Below are 20,956 nucleotides of genomic sequence, written 5' to 3' on the forward strand. Positions count from 1 at the left end.
GATCCACCTAAAACTACTGTGTTTCTTATGTTTTTTTTTCTTACCAGCTTTTTCTTTCAGCCTCTCAAGTTCTTGTGACTAATCTTTTGCTGCCACCATACAATCACACCCAATCTTATATCTGTGAGGTATATTTTTTTGAGGAAAATGGGGGAAAAAACATTATGTACCACACCCTAAGACTTCTGTTATGGAGACTAGTAAGAAAACAAACAACAAAATATTTTACACATTTCACAGGTTCGAGGAAGCTGGGTTACAAAAAACAAGCTCTGGAAGACACAAGTATTTCTAATCCAGATTAACACTACTGCTTTACATGGTTGTTTACTGGCAGCAAAATCAAGGGCTTTTTCCCCCTGCTATTCTTCTGGTTTCTGTTTGTTTCTCTCCTGTAAATCTTGCACGTACATAGTTATCCATTGCAGCACATATTAATTCCATTGTCATGGTATTATTTTTATTTTGACTTTCCCCAAGCGGCTCTTACTGAACTAACTGTGTTTCCTCATGCAGTAAGGAGGAAGAGAGCATTGCTTCCTTCTGCAATTTTTATCCAGGCCTCTGATGTATGCTGGCCCTGTTTTATATATAGGGGGTTATCTTAGTACAATAGTTTTTACTTTTGGGCCATAGCTATGCATTTCACAAATTTTCAGCTCTCAGAATCTCATTTTTACATAGGCCTTTAATTCTCACACTTTGCTGTTTTCAGGTACATTTATAGTATGTTAATTCTAGTCTAGAGGTGTTGTTTGGGACTATCTCAACTGTGAATTGGAAATACTCCTCAGTGTACATGTAAATCCTGGATCTTTGATCAGGCAGACTGGGAAAATCACACACCAAATTTCTTTCCAGTGAAAACTAGGTCACAGAAAGGGTGGACAGAGTCTGTACAATGACAAGGTATGTGCCAGGACCCAGGAACCAGAAAGTACTTTTGGGTGCCAAAGATTAGATGTAGTTTGTAATTGTCCATACCTCATGATAGCGTCCCTGCAAGTTATGTCCAAGTGGCTCCTTCACTTCCATCCATTTTGTTTCCATTCCATTCAAAAAGCCTGGTATCAGGTTAGGTTGTGTTTTTAGTGTCGTACAGTTATCATCCTACTGGCACAACCTTGTAGACAGTTCTGCAAAGCTGATTGTCACTTGACGGTTTGTGCAGTTTTATAAAATAGCCTGTGTATCTGATAATGCTGCCCTCCTCCAGTTCAGTGCTGTCACCCCACCTTCCCAGGATCAGTCATTTCAGACTTAAAACACTCAAACCGAGATTGCTCTCACTGTCACAGGAATTACAAAACTTCTTGGTAGTTATACAAACTTATACAACATTTCTTTTCCCTACCATTCCATTTTCTGAATGAAGTACAGCTCCTAATAGGCAAGTGTTGCCAAAATATAGGTACAAAGCCTTTATCCCTTATTTCTAGACAGCATCTTTCTTTGTTTTGGCCCAATTGCTACTGATATTCTAAATGTGCCTGAATTTTCTGGTTTGGTTTTGTTTCTTCTGCTAGTTTAATTTTTTTTGTTACTATACTAAGGTGTAATGCTTCTAAGGCCACAGTAACCACAGTAGCCACTAGACACCATTGGAGAAGGCCAATAGACATCAGTGGTTGAAAACAGTAGCAAAATTATGCTTCAAAATGAGTATCTGCCTGTTGTGCTGTTTAACCAGGCCAGCGTCATGTCATTTGCCTGGCACTTCATTTCTTTGTCTTTTGTTAACTGGAACAAGACACCATGTAAATTTGTCCTTATTTTCTTTGTATTTATCCCTTTTGTAGTTTTCACTGGAAGGAGTGATATTTATTTTGGAGGTTCATAACTGGAAGTCTCTCTTACTTGCCTAAATATTTTAATGTGCTGCTTAAAGTATTTATCTCTGATCTTCCCGTTACTCTGGCTATAACTTTATTAGCCTCTGTTAAAGCTAATAAAGTCATTCTCTCATTTTTTGCCACTACTTTTTCATCTATTCCTTTTCCTTTATACTCCATTTACCTTTATCTTACCTAAACTATGTACACATAAGGTTTCAGTTGGGTTAACAAACAAGAAGGTCTTATGACAGGAACATCCCCATGCACTGCTTACCAGAAGTTTCACTATTTCTACGTTTGTCCATTATATACTTACCACAGATGAACCAATGTCAGTGGTTATAAATCTGGTGGTTGGTTCTGAGTGCTGCTCAGCACTCACCAATACCATATATGCACTTTTGCTACATTTCCTTTTGCCCCTTAGGAAGTCTGCCTGACAGTTGACGGAGTTATCTTTTGCTGTGTGGGAAATTCCTCCCCACATGCTTCTGAACATGTGGCGGTAGCATCTCCTAACAGGAAGGTCAGGCTTTGTTCTGTTCTGTGCATAAACTAAACGGTTTGATTGGTTTCAGGGCTGTGCATAGGTATTTGTCCATGGCACATGGGCCTTCTTTTCGAAAGCCCAGTCAACGCATTATCTCTTCAGAAGTTCAGTGCTGAAAGTTTTGGACTTGTAACAATTTTCACTTAACTGTTTCACTGTTCAACATTTGTTGTAAAGCAATGATTTACTTGTAGTGTTCACAGAGGTCCTGTCTTGAATCTTTTTGGTATTCTGGTGCTACTTGCACACTCTCTCAAATGTTTGCTTTCGTTTCCTCAATATCTCACCAGAGCAGCTCAGATGCCTCCCAAGCACTGCAGTGGTTCTTCCTTGGGCTAGTTTCTTCTCTGCTCTAATTAGAATCCTGGTGTGCCTTGCCATTTTCTTAACATAACTAGTTCATCACACAGTTTCTATGTATCTGCCTGATTCTCTAGTTCTACATACACACTGTCTCTTCATCTCAATTCTTTTCCCTGCAAAACTTGAGTTATGGAATATTTGTCTCCGTATGTAAAATTTCCTCCCCTTCTCTGCTAAGGTGATTTGTGTTCTTTTTCATAGGGTCTGGAGATCTTGTTAAACCTTCCTCACGGTTAGCTCCACCCCACTGTGACCAGACTTCCTGAAGTCCTGCTAGCCTAATTTGGAGCTAACTGGCCTGTTGCTACACCATGCTGCAGCCATATCTGACTGATTAAAATGCAAAATCTGTCACAAAACTATCTAGAGCCTTGCTTGTCTCAGTGCAAAGCTACAGTGAAGGACCAAGGATTATCCTGCCTTGGAACATAATGTAACAGGAAGCTAATCTTGATGTTTAGTTTGCTTGTGTTCCTGCCAGCACAAAACAGAAAATGAAAATCAGAAAATAAAGGTAGTGGGTATAGAATATAGCTTATCCCATGGTGGACAGATGAAAAGAGTGTGCAGGGGAGAGGAGGAGGTGTGGATCATAGGCTGAAAAAAGGAATTGGGACAGTGTAACAGGGAGAACGGCATGGTGAAGCAGAAGCATATTTCCATATTGAACTTTGAACAACTTAAAGTTCTTTACACATAAAACTTGGGAGATCACGTGCACCACTTGGCTGGGGTCACTTTGTACAGTGCAAGGAGATCTGAAATTAGCTGCAGAAAGTCTATGGAGAATCCTATCTTCTTCCCAATATCGATAGAGTGCCATCTTTTATTGCCTTCCTTTATTCCTCCCCTTCCCCTATTTATAACATAAACAGCCCTGTTTCTCCAGATTTCACCCATCTAAAATCTGTGGCCCCAGACTTTTCCCAAAGCTATTATAACGCACTTTTCTCAAGCTTGTGGGTGGATAAAAGTGGTGCAAGCTACAGTAGCTTCTGGACTGGGCAGATAGTTCTCTGCTTGGTCGGTTTTGTTTCTTTCACTGGAGTGTGGTATCATGAGTGTTTAAGTCCATGGTTGCATCTTTTTGGCACCTTCATTCTGAGAGCAGAGCTGATGCCTTTTGCTTAAGGAGAAGAACATGGGCTACAGGGTATATATTTTTTTCAGGCACAGATTTTATTAATTTCACTTCATTAACATGAAAACAGGAAGAAATGTAATTCCATCAAGACAAGAATTTAAAATAAAACACAGCAGTAAAGATATTACAGTTACAGCAGGATTTGTATCACACTGAACTAATCTATGCTTTAATATTACAAAGGTGCTTTCACTTTAGTGCAGTAAAAATGTACAAAAGAAAGGAAAAATATTTTTTCCAAGCAAGTAGGTTTACTGTGAGGATAGTTTTTGGATTTTATTTAGTCTATCTGTGGCTATTAACCTCACATTATAATAGCTGATAAGGTAAAAGCTAACAACTAATAGAAGCAGTGCCTTGTTGTTATGAGGCTAGAGGGGGAAGAGTATTTGCACCACTCACATGAAGGTATCTGATACCTAAATTAAGAGGCTGACATTTCCACATTCCTTCTACAGGCAGACAGGCAATCTTTCCCAGAGGCCATTTAAATCATATGTCTGCTTCTGACTCAGACACCACTTTTTCTCTACTGACCACTGGGGGACCTTGAAGAGATCTGCTGTTAATTTGGGCATCTGAATCTAATGTTAAGTAGTGTGGAATCCCCTCTTGTGTCCTTCCATTGCCTGGAGGTTTGTTGAACCTGCCCCTTCAGATTTCCATGAGCAAGGCCTTACATGCATGAGCCATGCCCTTTGAAGTAAATGGGGAAAAAAGGACAGTTCATGTGCATAAGGAGTGCTCACCTGCACTTACTTACAGTTTGAAGCAAGAAGTTCTATACTATACCCCTCCCTCCTCTTCTTTGCTAACTTCATGTCCTAGAATACCACTGTCTTTTACAGGAAGACTCCTAATAATGACATAAATGTACGGCTATAGGATACCAGTGGACTAATGGTCTTGAGTCTTCAATTAACATACAGTTCTAATTAAGGCACCAGTTGGCTATGGGCACTTTTCTCCTGGGAAGGCAGAGCAGGTATGTCTCCTCTGCAGTTGACTGCTTTTGCAGTTCCAAGGCTACTGTCTGCCTAGAACTGCATCCCAAACATCAAACTTACTGTGTATGTGAAGACCACGTTTTTCTCATGCAGGAGCCTAGCCTGACACACTGCATCTGCCATGTAAAGTCTTCCTCTACACACATGATTTACCTGTCCAGAGCTAGGGAGGCCTCCACTCAATACTGTGCTCATGGTCTCCAAAATACTTCAGAGGGTCCTAATATTTTTTTCATATGGAATCTTGCATAGCAAATACCAAGGTAATTTTCATTCTGGCCTTGCAGATCTTTGCTGATGGGCTTTTATTGGTTAAGTTGTCTTTTTCTTGGAGGGATATTATTTGTCAGAAACAAGTTCATGTTTTTTAGGGGTGCCTTGTTGTCTAGTTGTGCAGTCAGTAGACTTGGTGTGAGCAGTTACTTGCAAAATTGCACCCACAAAAATGACAATGTTGCCAATTAAAAGCCCACTTTGGAAAATGTTAGCAATTGAATGGTTATATGGCAGGCATAAAATGAAAGAATTAAAATCAAAATACTATAACTTAGCCTATAGTGAAAAGGCTTATGTTTAAAAATGACCACACTATTAGCTAACAGATAAATCCTTGGGTTAAATGGCCCCAGTAAGATAAAGGTCAGTCAACTCTCCCATCAGAGGAGAGATATTATCTTGATATATCTCATATTCATCCTCAAATTCCTTTTTATGAAAACATCTTTTATTCATGTAGGGAAAATAAGGGGTAGGGGGGGAAATTGAAGAAAATTAAAGCCCCCCCCCCCCATCAAATGCCTGACCATGTTGCAGTAGGAATACAGTCACTTCCAAAAAGTATTCCATTAACATTGAATAGTAAACAGGTACATCAATCCTCAAAGCTTCCTCCCAGTGTTTATCTTACAATGTTCACATAACAGTAAATGGCTCTTGTGCGATGATATATTTATTACTTCTTAGTCTCTTCAATATTGTATTCCCCCCAGGTAAATCTCACTAGCATTTGTTCATTGGATAGAATTTGGGTGAAGAAACAGAATCATACTATTCTGGGCCCCATTCAAATCTTGATGTGATCCAGCTATGGTGTTAATATTTCTTAGAGAACTCACTGATTCTCTTATTCTAAGAATGGAAAATGCTGTAACCTCAGGGAACACTTAACCACAAGAATTGAGGGTCATACAGTTTTCAGTAGTGGTTGACAAAGATCTTAAATAATGTCAGGCAGTCCTTAAGGCAAAGCAAGCGATGCAACATTTTCTAATTAATTTTTAAATGTATTTTTACAGTCCAGTAGAGATGTCATGCTCTGCAGTGGATGGTGTGAATGTGGAACTAACTCTTTCTAATTTTTCACGATAAAGAGTTGGACATTTTTTGCAGAGGTGGGCTGCAACATGCTTTCGGAAAAAGCTGTGAAGATACTTCCTAAATTTTTCTCCAACAAATGCATAGATCACAGGATTGATACAACAGTGGATCATTGATATTGTTTCTGTCACTTGAATTGCTTTCTCCAGATGACCTTTGATTTCACAATTTGGGATGAAAAGTGAAGTTTGAAATGTATACAGAAAAGAAGAAATATGGAATGGTGTCCAGAAGATGAAGTAAAAAATCATGATCACGAAAATAAGTCTGACTGCCTTCTGTTTTTTCTCATTCCTACATCTCAATAATGTTATTAGAATTTGTGAGTAACTGAAAATCATAATGAGCATTGGAACAATAAGTCCCAGAATGTTCATCTTTAAAGTATAGGAGTACTTCCATTTTATTGTGGCATCGTTTGGATAATGAGCACTGCAAGTATAACGTGAATTTTCCTTTTGAGTTTTGTGAAATACTATCCCAGGAACAGAAATCAAAATAGCAACAACCCAAGTGGCAACGCTGGCGAGGATGCCGTAGGTAACTGTCCTAGCTTTTAAAGCAAACACTGCATGCACTATGGCCAGATACCTGTCTAGGGTCAACAGGATTATGAAAAAGATGCCGCTATAGAAGCCAAGGAGGTAGACGCCTGAGAGAATTCTACACAGCGCCTCCCCAAAAATCCAGTCGTGAACAGCGTAATAAGCCCAAAAAGGGAGAGAAAATACAAACAGCAAATCAGAAATTGCCAAATTGAGCAGGTAGATGTCAGTCATACTCTTCAGTCTCTTGTATTTGACCAGGATAAGGACAACAAGCATGTTGCCTGTGAGGCCAAATATCACCACCAAAGAATAAAGCGGTGGCAAAAGTTTTGCTGCAAAGTGCTTTTCCTCAGTTCCCATGCACGGCGCTGAATCACCGTAGTCAAATTCTGTTGTCAGTGACCAGTCGTCTATGTCCGTGGTATTGTTTTCCATGGTGTCTTGGTCTGGAAAGGAAGAAAAGGATGGTAAACTAGAGGAAACCCCAGGCTTGGCAGTGAGGGGAATGAAACATACTGATGTCCTCATCTGGAACGCTTTTTGCTGTTGAGCACCTAAGCATTACTACGTCAAGGTGTGGAAGAGAATGAAATTGCAGAGCTCCCAGGAAGCCCATCTGTATACCTGTGAAGTCACATTGCTGCACATTGGAAGCGTGCTGCGCGTCGTTTCCTACGTGTATGCTGTCTGGTGCATTTTTCCTCCTCAGCAGAGCCTGTCATCTGCCTGACCCAACCAGAAGCCAAGGAATGATGAATTACTCTGAGCAGTGGGTAGTTTGGGGCTGTTGTGCTCAGCAGTGGCTTTCCAAAGGGGTGGAGAGACCCAGCAAGGCAGCAACGGGGGGGCACAGCGGCTGGCACGCAGAGCGTAGCCATGCCTCTCCTTGGGACCTGGCCACCTTCTCATCGTGCCAGCCTGTACTGTAGCCCTCACCCAAGGAGCACCAGGCACTGGCAAGGTGTAAACCGGTGCCTGCAAAGGTGCTGTGACATGGATGAAACAAATTGACTGCCACTTGTTCGGGTTGTTCATGACTTCCTGGGAGCCTTAACGCCTATGGGAATCCGGCCACTGGAGGCGTAGGGATGACCTAGGCTGTGCTGTACTGAACATACCCACCTGGTGGACCTGCTGCCCTGGGTGTTGCAGAGCAGGAAATCGTCAGCGTTGGTCTGGGTCAAAATGGCAAATGCTGTGTCCTTTCCAGAGGCTGGGTCAGGCGTAGGCCAGGGAAGCGTGCTGCTTCTAGATAGCTCTGGAATGAAAACAGTGCACAATCCTGTAGAAAGAACAGATGGGCAAACACCTTGGCAAATGGCATAAAAGATGACAGTTGCTGTCAGTGTGGCCTATAGCACCTGTATCTGTTGTGGCATCCTCCTGTCAATTGAAAGACCTCCCGAGTGCTCGGGGATGAAAGAAGTTGTGATTCCTTGTTTCAGTAGCTGCTTTAGCAGCCGTGATTCAGGACCTCCAAAGTCTAGACTGGCTCAGTGTCTTGGAGGGGGCACAAAGGTGAAAGGCAGATACGGCCATCGCTATGAGTGTGCACTAACAGTTCCACATGTGCAGCGGTTGTTTGACATCGTCCCTCATCCTTTTCTAGCCAGCATTTCCAGTGAGGTGACACAGTAATTGAGGAAGCGCAAGAGTTGCCAAAACTCCAGTTTTGGTCTGGGAACTGTCAGAGGGAGTGGGCTTCCCTTGCAAGAAGGTAAGAAGGTGTCACAGCCTGGGAGGTAAGTGTGCAGCAGAGCTGTGAAAGCCCTCAGGCAAGGGGTTTCTCTATAGTGGGAGCAGGTAAAGGCTTGTGACTTTGCTATCAGCCCTTCCTGTCACCCAACCCTTCCCTGTTCCCCAGTCCCAGGTAGGACTGCGAGCCAGATGCAGAAGTGAAGCTTTGTGTAATCTGGTCTCTGAAAAGTTGAGGAGAACTGTCTTCTCACAGACCCCCGGAGAGAATGGAAGTATTCCTTCGTGTCCTGTGTGAAGCCAGGAAAAGGCTTTTGTGAAGACAGGTGTCAGGGGGACCAAATATGCTTCCTGGTCACTTAGTGGGGAAGTGAAATCAATGTGTTTGGTAGCCACTCAAATAGAGCTCTTTGGTGCCTGGTGAAAGGGCTGCTCTTCCTTCCTGTGTCAGCAGGACTGCTTTTATCAGGCATTTCATGGCAGATTGGTGGCTGTTCATAGCAAGTTGATGGTTTTCAAATCTGCATTTCCCTGGCAATTTAACGCCTGTTCTCTTGACAGAGGCCACAGACTGCTCCCGACACAGAAGGCTTCAGGTAGTGCATCTGCCCCAACTTGTGCTGTGATCCCTGACCGCTCATGTAGTGCAGGTCCTGCGTACAGCCCCACCATGCACTTACTTTCTTCAATGGCGAGGTCTACCCTGTGTGATTGCAGGCGTCTTTTGCAGAGATCACATTCTCAAAACCACCACTTCATTCTCTCTGCACTTGAGTTCTGCAAGATGAGATGTAACTGAAGAAATTCAGCCCGTGGCTGGAGTGACACAGGGGCAGGCCCCCAGTCTGCTTTTCATTGAAACTCAATTTAATTACATGGTGGGCCATTCAGAGCTGTAGTGTGTGAAATTTCTAAAGTGTCTTAAGCTTGTGTCAATTTACTCAGCTGTTTGAGAATCATTTAGGATCCGGAAGACCTAGTTTTAATCTGGATCTTTATCTCAGTGAATATATATATAATGTAAATAATCTTCTTGAACAAATTTTATGTGTTAAAAATTTTTCTCCGTGTGTATATGCACAAGTATGCATACATATATGTACACACATATATATACATTCATATACATGTAGAATCGTAGAATTTTAGAAGCATAGAATCATTTAGGTTGGAAAAGACCCTTAAGGTCATTGAGTCCAGCTGTAATCCTGACACTACCACATCCACCACTAAACCATGTCCCTAAGCGCCATGTCTACACATCTTTTAAATATCTGAGGGATGGTGACTCAACCACTTCCTTGAGCAGCCTGTTCCAGTGCTTGATAACCCCTTCCATGAAGAAATTTTTCCTAACATCCAATGTAAACCTCCCTTTGGACCACTTAGCTTTGTTGAATCTTTGTATTTGTATACCAATAAATTAATATTTTCTTTTAATCTAGTTTGGAACTTATTTTGAGATTTAAAAAAAAAAAAAACAGAAAATAATTGTGGGTGTAAGAGAACTAAAGGTAACTGATTCCCTACAAATTTTTCTCCTTTGCTGCCCAAGCCTTGTCTCCTGTGATGGATTGACTCTAGCTGACATCTAAGCCCCATCTAGTCACTCATTCACTGCCCCCACAGCAACATGGGGGAGAGAATCAGAAGGGCAAAAGCAAGAAAACTTGTGAGTTGAAATAAAGACAGTTGAACAAGTGAAGAAAATAGAAAAAAACACAGGAGAGGATAAAAGGACAAATGCTTGCCATCTCCCACCAAACAGACAGATGGCAAGCCAGTCTCTGAGCAATGCCTACTTTGGAAAAACTCTCTCCCCCCTGTTTTATTGCTGAACATGATGCTATATGTCACAGGATATCCTATTGGGCAGTTTGGGTCACCTGTCCCAGCTGTGGTCACAAATCTCAAAGACAGCACCATAAAAGCTGCTGTGAAAAAAATTAAGTCCCTCCCAGCTGGACCCAGTACATCTTCCCACTATCAAAACTGAGCTCCTGCCCTGTACAATTCACACTGATGCTGCCTAGAAAGTCAGCATGGTTATTCTCTTTATTGTCTATGACCTGATGGGAAATCTTTGAGCATTTACATGGGATAGAAGTCAGATCCTCCTCTTCACAACAAGTACGCAATATTAAAAATATTTTCTGAAAAGCTTTCTAAAGAATTCATTATCCTTTCACACAAACAATGTTAATCACGAAGTGCTCTGGAAAACTGATCTGGCTAACAAATTCTACTGTTTGCATTTGATTTTTTTTTTTATTTATTTATCTTTAACCATTTTTCTAATTTGCCTTTTTCATGCAGAAAGGAACATATTCTGCAGAAGCCTTAGCCCTTGACAAGAAGTCTGGTTTTGGCTCTAAAATTATCTAGGCATGAACCTTCAGAAATGGGTGTGTTAACAAAGAGATCTCCAGGTTTATCTCTGCTCTTGTGCTGTAAGTATTAACAGGATCTTCTGTGAGATTCTGGTTTGGGAACCTGTGATTATTTAGCTTATTTCCCTCTTATTTTCCTTCCAAAATTACAAATGAATATTCAGGAAGTCTTAATAAGTCACACATTTTCATTTACTGGACTTTCTTGTTTACTTTACGGACTGCAATGCAGCCATGAGTGCCCACTCTCCTGCCCACACACCCACAGTTTCTGCTTGCACAGGGTAGTTTTGGTTGCTAACAGAAATTCTGGGCAATTTCTGCAAAAGCAGTCAACCTAAGGTAGAAATATAAGAGAGGAACTTTCTATTTGGTGACTCCTTCCCTTCTATTTTATCCTGTGTGCTTATCATCTAAAGGCATCTAAATATATGGGCAGTCCAATAAAAGGCTACTCTCATTTCCCCTCAGAGGACTGGTTATGTTTTGAGTCTCAAGAAGCTGGGTACAGTGAAGTATGACCAAGCCCTGGGCCAAATACCTGCACCCGGGAAAGAGTTCTTGCCGAGAAAATGGGGTTACATCTTGGATGGGAGAAAATTTTATTTTCTTAATAATTGTAATGTTGTGAGCCTAAATGTAATTTCATTTCTTTACGTTTTTACAAAGATGCACTCGTGGCAACATCAGAGATTCTTGCAGTGAGGTTGTAGCTCTGAAGCACATCTTTCAAGATTTCTGTATTTCGGCTGCTTTGAGAGAAGCCTTGCTAGCTCTCGACTATTGGATGTTATCTATAGTGCATCACCTTTAGCTACAGAAGTGTCTAGGTGGTGCTATGACTATCAGACATTTCCATGTTAGAGTAATTCAAGCAAAGAGGCTCCTGAGTTGCTACACTGACTTATTCAGCCATGACAGTTGTCACAGCTCAATGAGTCTGCTGTGCCCTGAAGGGGATTTGGACAAAGTTTTCTCACGGAAATCAGAATATTTGAGAACTACAAGTTAGAAGAGCATCTGAGCATTAATGGAGCCACTTACCTCAAAACTGAATAACCCCCAAAGTTCCCTTTCCCTTTTTATGGTGTAAGACAAGGTTTCTCTTTTGAAATGTATGAACAGGTAACACAGTGCTACTCCCTCTGCCCTCACTCTCCTCCTTTTCACAAATGGCAGTGTTTATCATACAGAAAAAGCAATTGCTTAAGGAGTAGTAGTCATCTTAGAAGTATGTGTCAGCAGCATCTAGGGCACTTTATAAAGTGAAGTACAATGTAGCACAGAGTAAAACTGAAACTTAAATGAAGAATAATACCGCCTATCCTGATAGCAGGTGTTGCAAGAGAGGTGCCCGAAGTTTCCTGCTAACAGCTCTATCTCTTTAACTTTGCCTTGACTTTCCAGGAGTCTGTGGACAGGCAAAACTACAGAGAAGACTGTGCACAGACATGAAAGACATATTGAGGAGCAAGCATAAGAGTACATACTTTTCTTGAGTTACCAAGAAAGCTGAAGGAAAAGATGGAAGTGTAAACTAAATGCTGTATGTAAGACTCTGAGCTGATAGTTTCCCTCAACCATATCTTTTCATGTGGTAGTGACCACAGGATTTCTTTCCAGGATGTGACTGGGGAAAGACAGTCCCTTCCAAAATTAAACCTCACTTCGGAAACCTCTTCCTCTTTTATAACACCTGAACTTCAGAATTGCTTGCCTCCTAACTGATGAGTTTTTTCATCCCTGCAGAACTTTCAAGGAAAGATATATTCTGGGCCAGAAAAAAAGTCTTAATTCTCTGTGTACCCTCAGTATCCAATTGTTTCCATTCCCCACCAAACCTAGAAAGACAGTCTTGCAAAAATTCTGAGCTATTCTGCAGTTAAATAGAGTCAGTCTATGTGGTCACAATACAAAAGAATTAGGAGGTGTTCTTACCTAAAAATAAGCACTTCTGAGAAAGAGAAAATTGAGACAGCTCTTAAATGTCTTCTTCCAAATCATGACTATATGTATAAGAGGGCTCTTCTCTTGTGTAGGCTAAGTTCTGTGCTAGTATCTCCGTTCAGTTTTCAGTGTCTCTGCTTAAAATGCTTCAGATAAAACTTTGAATTCAGAGTAATTCTAACAACAATTGTAGTCACAACCATTCTGGGAATAAACTTGAGCATAAAAAAAAAGGATAATAGTCGGGTGTGGAAATTGCCAATATATGTCATAGGATCATGCCCCTGTCATGTTATTGCTATAAGGGTCTCCACACAGAGAAGTTCGAGGTCACTGCTCTGACACTGACACTGTCAACTGTTCCTGGCAAATGACAGTGCAATTCTATCATGAAAGCAAATGTTGTTATAGCTACATATTTGATATATTACAAAAGAAAGAAAGAAAGAAAGAAAATTCTTAGGCTATTGTAGCTTTTTTGCTAATACCCAAGTGGCAAGTCTCATTTATCCAAGCAGAGAAGCTCACCTCTCCTTGTGTTTGGGAATAGTACAATTCCAGTGTAGTACTGATGAATTTTATTCATGTAAAACCTCATTAACAAAAATTGCAAGCCAGGTCATGACTGGCCAAAAAATGATATCTCTAGTTGAGATATGGAGTACAGGCTTTCTAATGTTGTGCCTCAGAGACATCGCATTAAAATATGAACCAATTCCAAAGAACATATCCTTTCATAACATGATAATGAAACACCTTTAACAGATTAAATGCTTGAATAATACAAAGAAACCATGTGATAGAATAGTGATGAAGAACATCTGCTATTTGCATCTGATAGAGCAAGATGTGGCTTAGATTTGAAGAGGTTAGATTAAGTGTGAACGATTTCATGCCTGATCAGTTTATATCCTTAGCAGAATACATTTTCAACATACTGACCTCCTGGAACAGCTTCGAAACCAAGACCCAGTAAGCTTCTAGTACAAAAAAGATTATAATTTCCTACACCATTTTTCCAGTTCAATTCTCTCACATTTAGCCATATCCTGAGTTGTGAGCTAATTACAAGACCTGACTGTTCTTAAATATAGTGTCTTTGTTTGAATGGTAGCTCTACTGCCACTGTCATTAGGCAAATATACTTCCCCATTGAGTTAATCTCTCTCTATATATGTACATTTACATGTAAAAAAAGGGAAAAAATTAGCTACTCACTGATTTATCAAGCTTGATTTGTCTGACCGTGTCTTGTTCTTCTTTGTGAACAAACTAATATTTAAACCCTATATCTGAAAATAGGAAACAGGACTTCCTGTGTGATCTATTGCAAAACATTATTACAAGAATCAAGGGTATGGTTCTTCTTTTCTGAAAACACTGTTTCCAGGCGGAGTTCAGAACTGAAGGATGAAGACTGTCTGGACATCTACTTGTTCTGCTCCAGCTGGAACTGGAGCAGTCAGTATCTGAACTACTGCATCTCTACAGGGTTAAGACTGGGTGGTTAAATTCAATAAAATCCTGTTGTCAGGACAGTAAAGATTTCTATCTGCTCTAGACTCTTCTGCAGCTCAACAGAAACTGGTGTGAAATATGTGGCATAGAATGTGTGCTTTTAAAATTAAATTCAGGTGTCCAAAATGACTGTTGAAACAACCCCACCAAGGTATTCTTCATGCTCATTATCACTGACTGACTTCTACATAATTTCTACATGTTTCTCCCTTTCATCATTGCTAGTGAAAAAGAACCTGTAAACAAAAGTAGGATATGTTTATACTATGCAAAGCAGTGTCATGTCAGACAACATCACACTTGCCATAGGTAAGCATGGTGAAGAGACACAAGTCAAGGTCCAGAGGTTTCAGAGCTAATTAGGTCAGGCAGGGCACTGTGCTGGTAGAGCTACCTTCCTTCCAGTTACATGACCAGCTCATGCAGTCTACACCACACTGCACTCTGTGGTGTAGACTGCATGACTGTGTGGTGTAGACGCCCTCCGTGAACATCTACTGTAATTTTTGCAAAGCCATTTGTAATGATCTTAAACTTCTACAAGGTTGTTGTATGAAGCAGGATGGAACCTGCAGCTCATTCCCTTTTTGGTGTGGTGACATTGCAGGATGGAAAGCAATAGAAAGAAAGAGATTAAAATAACAGAAAGTGGTAAATATGTTTTTCCTTCAAAGGCAGGAAATATAATTGAGTGTACAGGCTGATGTCATGAATTTATTTTTTTAAAACATTCACTACACCAATGCCATTGGCACTGCAGCTGCCACAGCCTCCAGCTGTTTGAGTGATAATTGATGCCTATGTAAGTGATCATTATAAGCCAGGACTGTTGAATAATATGGCCACTTATCTGCTCCCTGAGGAGTATTTTTACAATTTTATAGCAAGGCTACATTTTTCACATTTGCAGTTTTTTGGCAGCAGCTGTTGACCATTTTCTCTAAGACTGCTGGGTGGTTTCCTGCAGCATTCCTGAAAAGCTGTAAGACTGGTTTGTGCTACAAGATAGCTGGATTTTGGCATTTCCTAGAAACTCTATGTGGAGTTTCAATAAAACCAGTGATACATAACCTGACCACATGTGTTCCAGAGAGTATAAAAGAGACTCACAGAGCTGTTTCAGAAGGAGCGCCTAAGCAAGGCTTTAGGAAGAGGGGTCTCTGTGATGGTTGAAAGAACATATTTCCTGTTGATCTGGAAGGGGCTGTGTAGATTTTGCTGTAAAGATAGACTGTAAACCACTGTAAACCACTGAAAACCTTCAAGCCCAAGCAGAAAGGGCCTTCCCTACAGGGAGACAGTGGTAACAGGGAGACACAACCCACATTTTCTTTCTATACCATCTCCCTCTGAGTTGCTGTTTGAATTTGAAAAGTTATGGTTTTTACCACTCAGAACATCTCTTCCTACTTGATGTACAGGCTGCTAGTTCAGGAGTTTTGTTTAATCTGTGAGTTACTGTGCCTGGTAGAGAAATTCTTGCCTTGCAGGATCAAAAAATATGCCTAAGACACTTGGTTTTTGCTGCCCCATGAAAAAGAGGGGCTGTTGCCTGGGGAAGGTGTTTGTCTCAGCTCTCGAGAGTGGGACTCCTTTGGAGTCCATTGCCCAGGAGCTACAGGTGGGTGTAATTGCCTAGTGGTACCAGAAGTAATCCTTGTCCTCTTTTCTCCCTGTTTTATGACTCTGGGGCTTCCTTATGCCTTTTTCAGGGACCTTCAGGGACTGGAGTCACCGAGCTCCTTCTTTTTGCTTGCTCTATCAGTTTGCCCAAGCAAAAAGCAATTACAGCTGAAACCAGTAGAGCGAACCTGTAAGCGATGACAAAAGGTTTTGAAACTTAGCAAATGCAGTACTTTGGAACTGAATCCCTTGCAAGCAGGAGAGGAAAAAGACCCAGTTGTATGGCAAGCAGCCTATGCAGATGGTACTTTCTAAACAAATGTGGGAGAAAAAAATGGATACAAACCTGCAAGCATGCATATATTATTAGAACTGCTAAAATTTGAAGTCTCTCAGGAATGGATAAATTCTTGTTTTCATTTTCTCTCTTACACAGACCAGTCCTAGGAAAGACCACAGAAGAAGTCATCCTTGGAAGTTCTACATGCCAGTTTCATAATCTGTAAGGTAAGCAGCAGTCTTGAGTTTGGTGTAATGGGTTTGATGGATCCTTGTGATGGAGAACGAGTTACTCATGACTTACGACTCACTTCTACTTTGAGAAAGAAAGCACAGTTTTCCACACATTGTTTTGAAAGAGTTTTAATTCTTTGTGCCTCCAGTCTGAGTGCTTAGAATGAAGGCAAGTGGACAGTGTTTTCGGGCTGCCTGAGCTCCATTTTCTCTGACCTTTGAAAATCCGGGGCGGTTTCTTTCTGAAATGGTAAAATAACAACAACAACAACAACAACAACAACGTATCATATACAATGATATAATATATAATATACAATATAATTGTAGCTAAATTACTATTATATTATAGAGGATAGGGCCTGTTAGAAAGGACAGAGCCATCTGAAAATCCCTTTTTCAGGGGAAAGGAGTGAAGTGTTCATCAGTCTAGAAAGCATGGCCTGTGAGAAATGATTGAGAAAGGACTAGATGATCTCTGGAGAGCTCTCTCAAACTTACTTTCTCTGATTTTACTCTTAGCATCTTTCCTGTAAGGGTTTAGTGAGCTTTATAAACATTAACTAATCCAAAGAACTCCCTAGCAGATGGAAGCAGAGGAAGCACTGGGAGAAAAGCCTTCCAAAGTCAGAGACATTGCCAGGTGAAGATTGCTTGTCTGATGAATTTGGAGACCTGCTTAGGTTCTCCATCTATAAAATTAGAAAGAAGAAAGGAGTACATAAACTTCACCATGCTCATCAACTGAAATTCTATAAACAGGGAAGTACTGCTTGGTTGTACCAAAAATAAGAATCAAAAAAGAACGAAAAGTTTCTGCAACATAGCTGTCTTACTTCAGCTGGGGCTTTCTATAAGCTGTCACAATACTACCACTGACAGAATTGAAGCAAGGGAACCAAACCACGATGTGCTTCTATTACTCCATCAACTGCTGAATGGAAGAGAGAACTAGCTTTTTCTGACAATAATACTGTTGCCTTAAATTTAGAATGTTATCTGGATACTGAAGTCAAGATGTGGGGATACACTCAGGGCACTGACATAATTTTCCTAATTTCTTGAAGAAGTCTCTTTTTCCTGTGGAGGGAAAGGGAGAGCTGGAGACTGTTCACTGTTAGCAAAAATATTGGTAAAATTACCAAGCAGATCACCTAAATAGAAATGACTGGGCCTCAGCTGTATGCCACTAACACCATAGCAAAGATTAAGCGATGGCCTTGCAGTTTATCTCATGTTCTAGGCCTCCCATGTGGAAGGAGAAATGCTGACTTCAGTCCCTGCGTCAAAGCACGTTTAAGAATTTCAGGCAAAGCAGGACAGTGCAAGGGAAGGCACGTACTGATGCCTACTGATGGAGTTGCTTTCCCATTTCTCTGGTGTGATTCAGCCTGCCTTTTTATGGTGAAATTGGGTGAAATTGGATGAAGTAGATGTTTTGTGTGGAAAAGGAGTTCAATAAACGTATTACTGAGCCCTCTGCAAGAGACTCCTCTTGAGTGTCCTCATCCACAGTAGCCCTCAGCAGACATTTTGCTGACTGTCCTCAAGCTTACAGGGACGGGCATGTGGCAACTTAGGTTGAGCACAAGGAGGAGCCTACAGGAGGACTTTGTAAGGTCTGTTAGTAAGTAATTCATTCCAGACTCCTTCCAACTGAATGTTCTAGGCTGTAGGAATTGTGTCTCCCATCCTTAGCTGGTAGTTGGCTAGCTAGTGTAAGGGCTCCCTCTATAGTCAAAGGATAGAGTATTTGCAGAGGGTAACTGCCTCTGTCTTAAGGTACTCCACTTTAGCTAGAATGAATTACCATATGCAGGGGGCTCTCTTTAGTGATAGAAAGAGCCTAGTCAACGAGTTCAGACTAGACAGCTAACCTGTACACTGATAAAACTGAGTTATAGCCCAATCAAATGTTTTAGATTACCTGAATGAAATCTTTGGGGCTTTTAGTGACAAGAAACCATTCTTTATTTTGGAAAAAGATCAAGCCAAATATTTTCAATTTGCTGTTCTTTGGGGTTGAGGTGTTTTTTTAGCAGGTAAACCTGATAATGCTGTCTACATCCTTTGCTGAAGAGGAATAGACCTGTGCTGTAGATCTAAAGACTAGTCCTGCAGATGACCCACCCAGAACCAGTAACAGATTTATTGGGGCACTATGAAGACTGTACCCTGCTCACGCCCATGAAAACTGTATGTGCTCCTCATCATGTCACAAAGGTAAGGCTACAAAGGCTGTCCTCCTCTTCCTCTATGTTCTCATACCCATGCAGATGTTCTAAAGGGACACTCTGTTTCAGAATCTGTAGGAAGATACATAAAAGCAAAACACAGTTTCTACTGATGGCATATGAAAGTTGCATCATCAGCTGCTCAGGTGTCATAATACTTCCTCACAGCTTTGGGGCATTTCACAGAGCCTTACAGAAGTAAGACTTGACAACTGAGATGTAAGTAACTGGGAGTTCAACATATTCTTAAGATATTCTGAGTTGCTCACAGGGAGAACTATACAAGGAAATTATCAATGTAATCTGCCCTTCACGTTAACCTCTTGAGTACGCACATCATGATGCTTCGTTCAGTTTGCAGGAGCCATCCTCCCAGCTGAGGGACTGGTTATTTGGGGTTCTTTTTATTGCACTTCACTAGTGTGCAGGACCAGGCCCTATATAATGTACATTACCCAGAGCCTTCTTGGGCTGCAGAAGTTTGCTTTTCCCTCATGATCAAGTCTCTAGTTCAGTTAGAGTAATATTGGAGTGCTTCACAGATATTACAGTATTTGTCTTCTTACCACATTTATGAGATGAATCAATACAATTACCTTCATTTTTCAATGAGGAAGCGCCAAGGTTATGAATAACACTGTCAAGCATCTATTAATTTGGGGAACCTGATCTGTGAACTGTTTTTCTCCAAAGCAAAGTATTATGCTGGGGCATGGTTCCCATCTGTTGTAGGTGCTGGTTCTTGGTCTTGGTCACTGGGTCCTGGAACATGAGGAACACAACCTCAGAGGCCATCTATGAAAATCTAAGTTTAAGAGGAAAGGGAAGGTGCTTAATTTATGTGCTAGAAGTAGACACTTAAGATTAGGTAGAATAAATTCAGGCCTAAATGCCTAAATCCCTTGGTGGAAATTGTGCCTGCCCTGTGACAAGCTTTCAGATTCCAGTAGTATTTGTGGTGCAGCAGCTGGCGTCTCTGAAATGTAAGTCTTCCCTGATTTTTCTTCCCAGGTATCTGCAGGACTGCTCAATTAAACTGAATCCAGAAGACACAACCAGCCACAATCTTCAGTCTTCTCAGAGACTGGCCTCACACTCCTGTGCACCTGGCTGGTGGAGCCTGCTTTATTTCTGAGAAAACTTCCCATGGAGAGTCCAGCAGCCTGAAGCCAGCTTGGCAGCCATGCTACACCAATTTATAGACATACTGAATCTGACTCGAACGATCTTCAGACAGGTTTTATTTACAGGGTAGAGACACCATTTCCTTAGTAACTTTTGTAGAGAAAATATAGGGCTTTAGGTAAGTCAGCAAAGCCTCTTTTCTCACAGTCCACGGCAAACTAACCACACCACAGAGTCTGTGATACCACAGACTGTGCATGCTGTTCTCCATCCCCAGCAAATGAAGAGCACTGTGGTATCTTCTGTACTATGGTGCGGTAAATTTGATTGCATTCTCTCTGTCTCCTTTTTAAAGGCAGTACTAGTTGCTGTCTCATAATGGGAATGGAAGACCTAGCTTACAGCTTTGTCCACAAGTGAGATATTTTACACCTGCTCTGTTAGTTGTGGATAGGCTGTTTGTGCCACTGTGCAAAACAGTATCAGTGTTAGCAAGTGTGATATGAAGCCAAGTCCATCTGTATTTGTGAAGATGTCCCATCACATTGCAATAGTTGTTTTATGCCAGTATATTTAGTATATTAGTTTGCTGTTCTTCTTGGAAGATATTGTGTAAGTTTTAAGATGAAAGCAAGCCACAAATAAGTGTTAAAAATAACTGCAACTGAAAAGCCATCTGAGCAAAAGAATTCAAAGGAAAGCTGGTGTTTCTGCCTAAGTTGTATTAAAGTATGCTGGGATAAAGTCCTTCATAAAGCTTTAAGTGAATCTTAGCAAAAAAAATGTATTTGTGTTGCCTGAAGTGCACTTGGATTCATCTGAAATCTCAAAACTAAACTATCACTTTCATCGGGGAATTAACATTGTTTATTGATGCTCCATTTTACAAGACTTCTTCAAGTTACAATATATTTTCAATTTTGTTAGCACTTGTCCTTGGCTAGGGGAGAAATTTACTGTCTGTTACTGTTTATTATGGTTTTTATACTGATGAGGAACCATTTTTATCTTCTAGTTGTTCATATGTTAAATGCATTAAACATTAAATACTTACACAGTGCTTACCACTGACACTTCCAGCTTCCCT

General features: G+C 40.9%; 1 protein-coding gene across 2 annotated transcripts; it reads right to left on the reverse strand.

Annotated features, from left to right (window-relative positions):
• Positions 1-3,906: 3,906 nt before the first annotated feature.
• Positions 3,907-14,120, reverse strand: LOC141930037 (C-C chemokine receptor type 2-like). 2 transcript variants are annotated; one of them, XM_074840305.1, is made up of 4 exons: positions 12,848-12,962; positions 9,200-9,296; positions 7,947-8,106; positions 3,907-7,270 (listed from the first exon to the last, which is right to left on the reverse strand). In XM_074840305.1, the coding sequence occupies exon 4, from the start codon at positions 7,257-7,259 to the stop codon at positions 6,189-6,191; it is 1,071 nt and encodes a 356-aa protein (XP_074696406.1). In that variant the 5' UTR covers positions 7,260-7,270; positions 7,947-8,106; positions 9,200-9,296; positions 12,848-12,962; the 3' UTR covers positions 3,907-6,188. The 2 variants fall into 2 exon arrangements, with proteins under 2 accessions (XP_074696406.1, XP_074696396.1); XM_074840295.1 differs by lacking the exons at positions 9,200-9,296; positions 12,848-12,962 and adding an exon at positions 14,075-14,120.
• Between the last annotated feature and the right edge of the window lie 6,836 nt (positions 14,121-20,956).

This window comes from Strix aluco, chromosome 1 (assembly GCF_031877795.1).
Source record: "Strix aluco isolate bStrAlu1 chromosome 1, bStrAlu1.hap1, whole genome shotgun sequence".
Classification (NCBI taxonomy): domain Eukaryota; kingdom Metazoa; phylum Chordata; class Aves; order Strigiformes; family Strigidae; genus Strix; species Strix aluco.

Coding starts and splice junctions, on each gene's coding strand:
- LOC141930037 (XM_074840295.1), bottom strand. CDS start 7,259: ATGGAAAACAATACCACGGACATAGACGACTGGTCACTGACAACAGAA.